This window comes from Molossus molossus, unplaced genomic scaffold, assembly GCF_014108415.1.
Source record: "Molossus molossus isolate mMolMol1 unplaced genomic scaffold, mMolMol1.p scaffold_m16_p_6, whole genome shotgun sequence".
Lineage (NCBI taxonomy): Eukaryota > Metazoa > Chordata > Mammalia > Chiroptera > Molossidae > Molossus > Molossus molossus.
This window is the reverse complement of record NW_023425399.1, coordinates 40,893,680-40,907,228: the sequence shown is the minus strand read 5'-3', so window position 1 is coordinate 40,907,228 and position 13,549 is coordinate 40,893,680. Positions and strand designations below refer to the sequence as shown.

The 13,549-nt window shown below is 36.5% G+C and overlaps 1 protein-coding gene across 1 annotated transcript in view; it reads right to left on the bottom strand.

Annotated features, from left to right (window-relative positions):
* Window positions 1–13,549, bottom strand: part of PCSK2 (proprotein convertase subtilisin/kexin type 2) — a 322,138-nt gene that overhangs the window by 274,366 nt on the left and 34,223 nt on the right. Inside the window, exon 2 of the mRNA XM_036245861.1 lies at window positions 1,474–1,578. Coding sequence (XP_036101754.1) covers window positions 1,474–1,578 — 105 coding nt within the window. The remainder of the gene's footprint in view (window positions 1–1,473; window positions 1,579–13,549) is intronic.

Here is a 13,549-nt window from a genome sequence, read left to right as displayed (position 1 = left end):
ATAAAATGTAGGGAAAATTAGTGTCATAGTGTACCAGAGTGGTCTTTAACTACAGTTGACCACCCTGGGTCCACAGATGAGATAGGCAGGATCCCTGTCCATGAGCTTCTCAAGGACATTCCTGGGCACTGAATTGGTACAGTTGGGGCAAAGGCTGCTATAACACAGAAAAGAGGGCTTCTCCCTTCGATAGTGATTCCAGCTTCTACAATAGACCCTTTGAGAATGCTTGGTATTGGCTGGCAGCACAGGCAACTTGAATCTTGCTCTGAAAGTAAAGATAAAATGGTTTCTCAGAGTAGAATTTCCACTATAGGAAATATGAGATCCCCTGGGTTGAAGAATTAAAGGAAAATTGCCTGTGACCTGTCAGTTGGTGATCTGCTAGGAAGCCTGTTTTATCTACTTTGCTAATTAAAGCCCAAATTAAAGCCAGTCAACATTCACATGAAAAGCCCCACCAGAAAGAGTTTACAAATTCTATCAGCTCAAAAGGAGTCACATGTGTAAATTCCTAATTCAAACATCTGACCCTCTTTACATCCACTTTCCTTCAAGAGTCCTGATAAAGAGGTTATGTGTCTTCAGTGCATAAAGAACAACTTGCCTGGATTATTAATTTCCCTCTTGGTGAATTGCATAGGAAAAATCAGAATCTACGAATTGAATGGGTATGTAAATATGTGGTATGGCCACAAAATTTGAAGAGGAAGCCTTCAATGATGATTAGAGTTTCTATTCTGAAAGCAGGGAATAGGAAAACTGAAAAAGTTGCCACTTTGAGGCTAAGATGATAAGTTTGGCTGCAGGAAAGTTGAATTTAAGCTGCCAGGGCAAAATAGAAAATGAGAGCTGGAGTCCAAGAACAAGGTAAAGATTAGAGGTTAAAAAAAAAAAAAAAAAAAAAAAAAAAAGAAGAGTGTCATGAGCATTAAGAAGACAGCTGAAATATAGTGATAAATTAGGTCAGTGTGAGAAAATACAAGATGAGAAGAGGAGCTGAGATGCTCCCATGACTGAAACCATGCCTGGATATTGAGATGATCACTTACTGGCCCTCTCACTTTCCCATTCATAATATGGGGTATGACGCCCACCTCAGAGCATGAGGATTCACCAACAGAAACCTTCTATAAAATGATGCCCTAAACTGCTTGGAATCTTTCCATCCATCATAGGACAAAACATGTTCTCAAGCAACCAGAAGTTGTCACACAATAATGCAGGATACGACAGCCAGTAAAGGATGATATCCTTGTTTACTCCTCTCCCAGTCCTATTAAGAGTTTATTTATAATACATGAGATAGAGGAGCAGAGAGTCCTTGATACCACTTTTCCAAGGACTCAGCTGGCCCATCTCAATACATTGAATGTCTTTACTTCAAAATTCCCTGCTTACCCTCTTTTATACTCCCCAATGGTCCTGCATGTAGTGGCAGAAGTTGGAAGGTAGGTTCCCAGAAAAACTCACCCTGGGGTCTCTCTCCAGCTGCTGCTTGTGGTGTAGGCTGCGTCTTCTCTTGGTCTTTGCAAGGCCATTGTGATAAAAGTGGTACAGGCCTTCAGTGAAGGGGAGCTGTGAAGAGTCAAACAGACATATGACACTGTTAGCTTCTGGAGGTGGCCCAAGAACAGGTACACCAAAGCTGGAGTTGCATGTTGAGGCTCCATAGGATAAAAATGTGTATGAGAAAACTACTACAACCTTCTATCAGACTTGGCCCTCTATTTCCCTGTCACTGTACTCCTTCCTTTTTTTTTCTACTTTCTCTCACATAGTGCCCATTACCCTTCCCCTCCACAATATTTTTTATTCTTTCCTCCATTTTTTAGTTTTTACTCATTTTTCAATCTTTTCTTCTCCTCAATGGAGCCTTGCCTTTATATTCATATCCACACCAATTTTCTCCTTTCTCCTTTCTGGGACTAGTGTTTATTATTACATATTGGGTTGCTCCAGCATCATGTTGTGACCTAGTCCTGTCTTCACAGTTGGATTGTCTGTCTTACGTCTTGGTCTTTCTCTGTGACCCTTTGATGCCCCTCATCATGCTGGGCACCACATAACCATATAAATCTAGTTAGTACCTGTTGAATGACAGGACAGGTTTCCCTCTATCTCCCTTTCCTAAAGTTCTTTGGCATTAGATATGAGTGTCAGAGATAGAGAAGCCACAGTAGTGAGAGCTTATGTGGGACTCAGGGTCTGTAAAAATCTAAGAGAACTGTCATTCGTTCTATGATTCAAGGCAATTTGGTGAGGAAAGTCTTTACCTAGGAATTAAGAGACCTGAATGTAGCTCATGTCTATTACTATCTAATCTCAGGGAAGTCATTTCCCCTCTAGGGATATTTTTATCTTCTGTTATATGAAAATGGAACCTCAAAGTTCCCAGATCTCTTCCCTTTCTCCATATGTCTTCATATATATAAAAATACATTGTTTTTAGTTCTTAATGTGATTAATAAATTAATTGAACCCTTGAAAATTATAGCCAAAATCATGGACATATATGTATTTTTTTTTGGAGATTTAAGACACGCTTTTTGTCATATTTTCAAGGGGTTCCTAAACTAAAAAACATTTAAATACTCCAAGTATTTTCTATTAACATTTTTAGGTATGTGTGTTGCCACCTATGGTTTTAAAGAAAAGAGAAGGGATATTAATTAAGGTTTTACCAATGTAGGTGGGGCCAATATGAAATTTTTAGGTAGCATACCCCAATATAAACAGAGACCCTTATCAAAGAGTAAAAAAATTTATTGAATCAGAGTCTGTAAGGAAATCTCAGTTCAATCATTACCTGATCACCGAGCTAACAGAGATTGAATGGCACATTATAGGAAGTCACTAACAACATAAAACCAAAATGTATAAACAGCAACAATAGCAAAAACAAGAAGCCCAGAGATTACACACACACACACACACACACACACACACACACACACTTGGAGAGTTGATGATTCCAATTTCCAGAGTTGCCACATTGTATTATTTAAAAAAAAAATTATAGGACACATTCACAAAAATGAGCATATGACCCATACATATGGAAAAAAAAGCAGTAAATACAAACTTTCTGAGGAAGCTTGGATGTTGGATTTCCTAGACAAAGACTTTAAGTCAGCTATCATAAATATATTAAAAACAGAACACAACTAAACTAAAGGACCCACATCTAAAGAGAAGGAAAGTATTAGAATGATATCTTAGCAAATAGATATTGTTAATAAAGAGATAGATATATATTTTAAAAAACAAATAAAAAATTTAAAACTAAAAGTACAAAAAGTAAAATACATTTTCTAATAGAGGGTTTCAATATCAGATTTGAGTTGGCAGAAGAAAGAATCAGTAAACATAAAGATAAATCAATTGAGATTATTCAGTTCGAAGAACTAAGGCTAATCTTACTCTGATACAAGAACCAGACAAAGACATCACAAAAAGAAGAGGAAATTATAGATCACTATCTATAACAAATTGAAGGAGAAGAAAGTAAAAGAAGCAAAAAGAATACAAAAGCAATAATGTCAGAACATTTCTAATTTTATTAATTTATTTGTGAAGCTTGGGTGTATATAGTCAATTTATAAAATGTATAATTAATTTGTAATTAAATTATAAGAAAACTGAATCCAACAACATATAAAAAAGATTATGCACCATGACCAAGTGGAACTGATCCCAGGGATGCAATGTTGTTTTAACAGTTGAAAATCAATACATTTAATAACCATATCAGTAGAATACAGGACAAAACCACATGATTATCTCCATAAATGCAGAAAAAGGATTTGACAAAATCTAACACTTCTATGATAAAAAATTTAAAAAACAGAGTGAAAGGAAATATCTTCATTCTGATAAGTGTATCTAAAAATACACAGCTAACCTATTTAACGGTGAAAGGCTGAACGCATTCCACTTAAGATTAAAACAAGACAAGGATGTCTGTTCTTGCCATTTACATTCCACAGTGTACTCGAGGTTCAGGCCAGAACAGTTAGGTAAGGAAAAAGGAAGTAAAGGCATCAAGATTAAAAAGAAAAAACACTTATTTCTATTTGTAGAAATATTTTGTTCATAGAAACTCCTGAGAAATCCACAAAAAACTGTTAGAATTATCAAATGAGCTTATCACAGTTGCCAGATTGAAAATTAATATACAAAAATTATTTTTTGTATATGCTAGAAATGATCAATCCAAGAATATAATTAAGAAAACAATTTCACTTACAAAGCATCAAATAAATAAAATACTTGAGAATAAACTTAACTAAAGAAGTACAAGATTTGTACACTGAAAAGAACAAAACATCATCAAAAAACATCAAAGATCAAAGTAAATGGAAAAACATCTTATGTTTATGGATTTTTAAGATGGCAATATGCCCTAATTTTGCTGATTTTAAAATTTATATGGAACTACAAAGGACCCAGAATAGCTAAACCAATCTTGACAAAGAACAAAGTTGGAAGACTCACACTTCCAATTTCAAAACTTACTACAAAGCTACAGTTATTATGCTAAATGAAATAAGCCAGTCAGAGAAAGACAAATCCCATATGATCTGACTTATATGTGGAATCTAATGAGAAAATAAACTGATGAACAAAAAGGAACCAGAATCATGGATGAATGGAACAGGCTGAGTGATGTCAGAAAGGAGGGAGGTGGAAGGGTCTGGATAAAAGAAGGTGAAGAGCCCTGGCTGATTTGGCTCAGCGGTTAGAGCATTGGCCTGCGGTCCAGAGAGACCCAGGTTCAGTTCCCTAAGGGCACATACCTCGGTTGCATGTTTGATCCCTAGCCCGGGTTGGGTCATGCGGGAGGCAGCCATTCGATGTGTCCCTTCCACATCGATGTTCTTTTTCTCTCTCTCTTTCTCTCTCTCCCTCCCACTCTATCTGAACAAAAAATGGAAAAATGTCCTCGGGTGAGGATAAAAAAAAAGAAGGTGAAGAGATTAGCCTAAGAACATATTTGCATAGTCCATGGACACAGACAACAGTGTCCAGGAGAGGGAAGGTGGGGGCAGAGTGAAGGTTGGCAAAGAGGGAAAAGTGAGGACAACTGCAATAGTGCCAACAACAACAACAACAACAACAAAAAGACAGCATGAAACTGGCATAAGGAGAGGTAGTTCAATGGAATAAAATTGAGAGTTCAGAAATAATTTTAATAATAAAGTTATGGTTAATTGATTTTAACATGGGTTCTATGAAAATTCAATGGGAAAGAATAGTCTTTTCAATAAATAGTGCTTGGAAAACTGATATCCATATAAAAAATATATTTGGATTCCTGTCTCATACCACATGCAAAATTAAACTGAAAATAATTTATAGCTCTAAATGTAAGAGAGAAAGCCATACAATACTTAGAATGAAACATGGGAGTAAATCTTCATGACTTGTGTTAGGCATTGATTTCTTAGCTATGACATCAAAAGCACAAGGACAAAAGAAAAAATACAGCCCTGGCCAGTTTGGCTCAGCAGTTGAGCGTCAGCCTGCAGACCAGAGAGTCCTGGGTTCGGTTTCCGCTAGGGGCACGTACCACAAAAACAAAAAACAAAAGGAAAAGAAAAGAAAAAATACATCCATTGAAATTAATTAAAACAAAGAATGTTCTTCAAAGGAAATCATCAAGAAAATAAAAAGATAACCCACAGATTGAGATAAAATATTTTCAAATCATTTCTCTGATAAGTGACATATACTGGAATATATAAAGAACAAATCAACAATATAGTTATATAACCCAATTTAAAAATGGGAAAAATATTTTAATATCAATTTCTCCATAGAAAATGTACAAATAGCCAATAAGCACATGAAAAATGTTCAACATCATTAGTCATTAGTGGAATACAAATAAAAACTACAATGAGATATCACTCACACCCACTAGTAAAACAAAAACAAACAAAAAACCCCAGCAAGTATTGCCGAGGATGTGTAGAGAATTTGAACTCTCATACATTGCTTGTGGGACAATAAAATGGCACAGCCATTTTGGAAAACACTTTAGTGGTTACTCAAACTGTTAAGCACAGTCTTTCCATATGACCCAGCAATTCCAATCATAGGTATACATTCAAGAAAAAAAAGAGAACATAAAACAAGAACTTGTACACAAATAGTAGCATTATTCATCATAGCACCAAATGGGAAACAACCCAAATGTGGAATGCACATACAATGGAATGTTATTTGGAAATAGGAAGGAATGAAGTATTGATATAAGCTATGACATAGATGAACCTTGAAAATGTAATGCTAAGTGAAAGAAGCCAGACAAAAATAGCCATATATTTGGCTATAAAAAAGAATTGCCCTGGCCAATTTGGCTCAGTGGTTGGAGTATTGGCCTGCGGACCAGGGAGTCCCAGGTTCGGTTCCCGCTAGGGGCACATACCCTCCACCCCCCAAAAAAGGATTTCTTACTCTTTGCAATAGCATGGATGGATCTGGAGATTATTATGCTAAGTGAAATAAGCCAGAAAAAGACAAATAGCACATGATCTCACTTGTGGAATCTAATGAACAAAATAAGCAGACTGGGTCCAGGGGCATGGATGCATGGAACAGACTGACAGACCTTAGAGGGCAGGGGGTTGGGAGGAAGGGAAGAAATTAACCAAAGAACATATATGCAGAGCCCATAGACACAAACAATAGTGTGCTGAAGACCAGGAGAGGGGTGGGCACTGGGTAGAGAGAGTATGTGGGACATCTGCAATACTGTCGACAACATAAAAAGGATAATTATATTAATATCACCAATAGAGAAACCAAATAAAATAACATATACTAAAATAAGCTGTAAAATGCATGCAACACTCCCCCACCCACCAAACCAAATTGTATTGTATCACTTTGTATCACTTTTTTTTATATGAAATGTCCAGAATAGAAAAATATTCAGAAACAGAAAGTAGATTAGTGGTTGCCTGGAGCTGGGAGGAGGCAGAAATGAAGAGGTATTGGTAATGGTAGAGGGTTTCTTTTTGGGGAGATGAAAATTTTCTAAAACCATATCATAGTAATGACTGCACAACTTTTTGAATATATCAAAAATCACTAAATTGTGTATTTTGAAAGGGAGAATTCTCTGGGTTATGAATTATATCTCTGTAAAACTATTATTTTTAAAATGCTATGATGAATAGCTTTGGAAATATTACTATATGCATAAATATGTATTTTCCTGTAGGATCAATTCTAGGAATTCAATCATTCAGTTATAGATTATACACATTAGCAATTTGAGAAATATTTCCAAAAAGTTTTTCTTTAAGTTTGTATAAGAATGACCAAAAAGTGAGTTGAAACAAAAATATCCACTGCACTTTCAACAACACTGGATTAACATTTATTGACTCATTTATTAACATTTCATTTATTTATTTTTAATCCTCACCAGAGAATATTTGTCCATTGATTTTTAGATAGAATGAGAAGTGGAAGGGGGGAGGGAGAGAGAGAGAGAGAGAGACAGAGAGAGACAGAGAGACAGAGACAGAGAGACAGAGAGAGAGAGAGACAGAGAGAGAGAGAAACAGAGAGAGAGAGAAACAGAGAGAGAGAGAAACAGAGAGAGAGAGAGAGACATTGATGTAAGAGAGACACATTGCTTTGTTGCCTCCTGCATGACCCCAACTGGGCTGGGCATTGAACCTGCAACTGAGGTAAGTTTCCTTGACTGGGAATCAAACCCACGATTCTTTGGTCTGCAGGCCAATGCTCTAACCGTTGAGCCAAACCAGCCTGGGCTATTGACTGACATTTCAATTTTTGCCTATTTGGTGGAAATACATGACATTTTATTTAGATTTTTTAAACTATTTTGAAAGTTTGTGTAATTTTTTATATGTTTATGAGACATTTACATTTTTTCTGTTTGAATTGCCTGCTAGTGTCTTTGGTGCATTTTTCTATTCCTTCTCATAAGCCAGGCACTGTATTTGGTGCTAGAGAGACCACCATAAATATGAAACAGTCTCAGTCTGCAAATAGCTTATAATACATTAGGGAAATTGGATTTGAACATAGCAGCATAGTAATGGTACTCAGTAATAGAATGGTTTAATAGCGTGAGTTCTGAAACCAGACTGCTTTGATTTAGTTTCTGGCTTTTCTATTTAATAGTGGTATGACTTTTGGTAAGTGATTTAACTCTTCTTTCTGGGCCTCAGTTTATTCTCTATATAAAGCCATTCCTTTTCATCATGAGAATTAAGTGATATAATGCATAGAAAGAGTTTGAAATAATGCCTGGCACATAGTGAGCACTCAATAAGTGTTAACTACTATTTTTATCATTAGAGTACAGTGTGCTATACAAAGACTTATGGACACGAGGCTACTGAAATGCAAAGAAGAAATTATTTCAGTCAGAGGAACTGACTACATGGGGAATGTTTTGTGAAATTTCTAGGGTGTATATTTTCCTGATGTTTCAATTTTGTGTGGTTATTTAAAAAGCTTAGGAATAAGTTTTTTACACCCTTTCTATCCACCAAGAGATGAGGCTCGTAATTCCAACTCTTGAATGTGGGGAATGGGACTGCTTCAGTTAAAAGAGCATGGTGAAAGTAATGTCATGTGACTTTTAAAGTTAGGTCATATGAGTTCATGTGACTTTACCACATATTTGCTCTTAAAGTTCTGACTTGCCATTTAAGAAGTTCAACTTCTCCTAGGCTGCCATGTTATGAGAAAGACCACACAACATCAGGAAATATGTGTAGTGTTTTGGTTGACAATCTTGGCTGGGCCTCTTCAAGTCATTCCATTTCAGGTGCTAAATATATAAGTGAAGAAGCCTGGATGACTCCAGACTTCAGCCATTCCAGTCATCCTTCAGCTACTGTGTCTTCAAAACAGAGTTCTCACGTAGACCGTAGATAAGCCATACCCACTTTGCCCTGTCTAAATTTATGATCTTAAACTCAAGAGCATAATAAATGGTTGTTTTATACCAAGAAGTTTTAGGTTGCTTTGTTATTCAGCAGTAGATAATGGGAACAAATAAATAACTAAAAAAAAAAAAAAAAAAAAAGGTTTATTCCTTTAGTTTTCAGGGTTGTCCAAACTTGAAACTCTACAATAATATTAGTTCTGTCTGTCAAGCCTGGAGATGCTCATACAGTGGACCTTAAAGGACATTCCTAGCACAAGGGGAAGAGACTTGGGGCCAGAGAAGGAGATACTGGATGAACTACAAGGGCACAGCAAAGTTGGCCAAAGGCCTGGTATGTGAATAAATATCTTTAGAACACTTTCAGATTTAGTTCCTGATCATTAAAAACCACATTTTATGTGGCAAATTAAACATAAGTATTTCATGTATATTTTCCAAGGCAGTGGTTCTTGAATGTCTTCTCTACTTAATCCTGCTGATATACTCAGGGTAATATTAAGATTTGATTTAAAAAAAAAAAAGGAGGGAAGTAAGAAAAAAAAAGAAAAGAAAAATGTAACTATGCTGACCTTTTGCTCGCCAAAGTCCTGTGCCTCTGACCACTATCAGGTGGCGTGAACTTATAGTTTTATTTCCTATTATGAAGGGCAAGGTAAATCTGGGAATTTTTAAAACTAGAAAGAAACTTTGGAGTTATTAAGTGCTAGTGAGCATTAGAGGAACATTATTCTCACTTTGTTTTACCAAGTTTTTAGAAATGAAATTTGAATGGAGGAGAAGGAAAACTTCCTTAGAGAAGTAAAGGACCTATTTGCAGAAAACTACAGGTCATTGAAAAAAGAAATAGAGGAAGATATAAAAAAGTGGAAGCACATACCCTGTTCATGGATTGGAAGAATTAACATCATTAAAATGTCCATACTACCCAAAGCAATCTATAGATTCAATGCAATCCCCATCAAAATACCAACGACATATTTCATAGAACTAGAACAAATTCTTCAAAGTTCATTTGGAACCAAAAAAGACCCGAATAGCCACAGCAATCTTGAAAAAGGAGGACAAAGTAGATGGGATCACAATACCAGATATCAGGTTATACTACAAAGCGACTGTAACCAAAACAGCCTGGTACTGGCACAAGAACAGGCATATAGACCAGTGGAACAGAACTGAAAACCCAGAAATGGACCCAAGGCAATACGCTCAATTAATATTTGACAAAGGTGGCAAGAGCATACAGTGGAGTAAAGACAGCCTCTTTAATAAATGGTGTTGGGAAAATTGGACAGCTACATGCAGAAAAAACTGAAACTAGACCATCAACTTACACCATATGCAAAAATAAACTCAAAATGGATAAAAGACTTAAATGTGACCCGTGAACCCATAAAAATTCTAGAAGAAAATGTAGGCAACAAAATTTTGGACATCATACGCAGCAGAATTTTCACTGATACATCACCTAAGGCAACAGAAACAAAGGAAAAAATGAACACATGGGACTACATCAAACTAAAAAACTTCTGCACAGCAAAAGAAATAGTCATCAAAATGGAAAGGCAACCCACTGTATGGGAGAACATCATTGCCAATGATGTATCAGATAAGGGGTTAATTTCCAATATATATAGAGTGCTCATACAACTCAACAAAAGGAAGACAAAGAACCCAATTAAAAAATGGGCAGAGGAGCTGAATAGACACCTCTCCAAACAGGACATAGAAATGGCCAAAAGACATATGAAGAAATGCTCAACATCACTAATCATCAGAGAGATGCAAATTAAAACAACAATGAGGTATCACCTCACACCTGTCAGAATGGCCGCCATCAACAAATCATCAAATAACAAGTGTTGGCGAGAGTGTGGAGAAAAGGGGACTCTAATACACTGCTGGTGGGAATGCAGACTGGTGCAGCCGCTATGGAAAACAATATGGTGTTACTTCAAAAAATTAAAAATTGAACTTCCATTAGACCCAGTGATCCCACTGCTGGGAATATACCCTAAGAAGCCTGAAACACCAATCAGTAAGAATATATGTACCCCCATGTTCATAGCAGCACTATTTACAATAGCTAAGATCTGGAAACAGCCCAAGTGTCCACCAGTGGACGAATGGATAAAAAAGCTGTGGTACATATACACAATGGAGTACTATGCAGCGGTAAGAAAGAAAGATCTCTTATCCTTTGAGATGACATGGAGGGACCTGGAAAGTATTATCCTAAGTGAAAGAAGCCAAGCAGAAAAAGACAAATACCACATGATCTCACTTATATACGGAATATAATGAACATAACAGTCTGAGGAATACAGTAGACCCAGACACATGGAAGTAGGGCACAGACTGACATCCCTCAGAAGAGGGGGTGGGGGGTGGGAGAGATAAACCACAGAACTTATATGCATGTATGCATGTCCAGTGGACATGGACAACTAAGCCGGGGATGGGGCGGAGGTGGGGTGGGGTGGGGGATGCCAATGGGGTAAAAAAGGGAAAATATCTGTAACAAAAAAATAAATAAAAAATAAATTAAAATAAAAAAAGAAAACTTCCTTAGAGTGGAATTAGAATTAATAAACAGAAAATTGACAGAAATAAACAATTACCATTTAAGAAATACCACATTAATCATTGTGGCTAGCACGCATCACCAAAGGATGCTAAAGTTAATGTATAATGATAAACCAAGAGAAAAAACATCTTTATAGTGAAGAAACCTGGCAGAGATCACTTTGACCAAGTGATCTAAGTTAACCTCATCAGTGATGAGGTGTCAAAATCAAGTGCCTCTTGTGATGCACTGAAAAGGACATAACATCTTTATATGATTTTCTCGCCAGAAGTACATAACTTATATTCAGTCAGGAGAAAACATTAAACAAACCCGTAACTAGTTAGTAGTCTTTGTAAAAGACAAAGAAGGACTGCATAACTTTTCCACATTGGAGGAGCCTCAGGAGCCATGACAGTTAAATGCAGGTCATATCCTGGATCAGAAAAAAAATGTGAACAATGCCTATGGATTAATTAATAGTGTTATGTCAATGATTTCTCCTGGCTTTGGTGATTATACCATGCTTATGTAAGATGTTAACATTGGGAAGGCTGATAAAGGGTATACAAGAACTCTGTGTAAAATTTTTAAAAAAGTAATGTTTTTATTATGGCAAAATATACATGATATAAAATGTTTTATTTTAATTAGTTTTAAGAATATAGTTCAGCATCATTAAAATACATTCACATTGTTGTGCAACCATCTCCAGAACTCTTTCCAGGTTGCAAAACTAAACTCTATATCCATTAAATGATAATTCACCATTCTCTGCTTTCCCCAACACCAGCCATCATCACTCTACTTTCTGTCTCTATGAATTTGAGTACCCTAGGTACCTCATATAAGTTGAATCATACAATGCTTTCTTTTTATGACTGGCTTATTTCACTCAGCCAAATATCTTCAAGGTTCACCAATGTGCAGTGTTGTCAGAATTCCCTTCCCTTTGAATGCTGATAACACTCCATTGTATGACTATATCACATTTGTTTATCCATTCAAATATTGATGGTTTCTTCTACCTTTTGGCTATTATAAATAATGCTGCTGTGAACATGGGTGTACTTGTGCACTATTTTTGCAACACATTTTTAAGTCTAATGTTATTTCAAAATTGAAAGTCTAAAAATGTAAACATATTTTAAAAATTAAATTTGAATGTCCTCAAGAGGACTAATTTCAAGCCGGAAGCCCTACCACTTCCTATTGTCATATACTGAGGTCACTTCACATGGTTATGCTACCTGCCTCATTTACTAGAGAAAGACATTGTAGCTCAGGGAGGGGCAGTACTTGCCCAGTTAAGCTGAGCTCTCAGAAAAATTCCAGGTCTCCTGACTGAAAATTCAGAACACTTCCCACCACACTGCTTCTGTTGCAGTCTTGTTCTATATGCCATCCTCCTTTGGAACCGTGGCTATACATCCAAAAGATTGCAGGCTAAAATTCCTGCAAAAGATGAGAGTGACTAGAGGATAACCAGGCTGGTAAGTGACATCCCCTGTGCTGTGTTGGGACTCACAACCTAAGATTCTTGGATTAGAAACAGTGTCTTGGCTATGGGAGAAATGAAGTTAATTGGTCTTGTGGAGCTGAAAGGGGAAACTGGCAATAAACAGGTAAACTGGGTATACACTGAGAAGATTAACCTGTAGCCATTGGTTATTTTTCTGAATCCTCTTTGCCTCTTATCTTCGGAGTGTAGATCCCAAATCTGCTGCTCTCTGAGTATCTGAGAAGCTATTGCCTGAGAAGGTCACTGTCCAAGCATGAGACCCACCACAGGCAGGGAAAGAATGATGCTGTGTGACTTAACAGTCGTATAGGGTACTTTCTGCCAACACTGACCTCAATGATGTAAAGCTCAGCATTTCTCAGTTTCTTAAACATAATGCTAATCTCACAAACAGAAAAGACACTAAATACAATCTTAATACCCCAAATATCATTTGACTGTTCCAGGAAGAAACGTCTCATATATGTCAGCATTTATATATTTTCAAATGTTTTCTTCATTTAAACACACACACACACACACA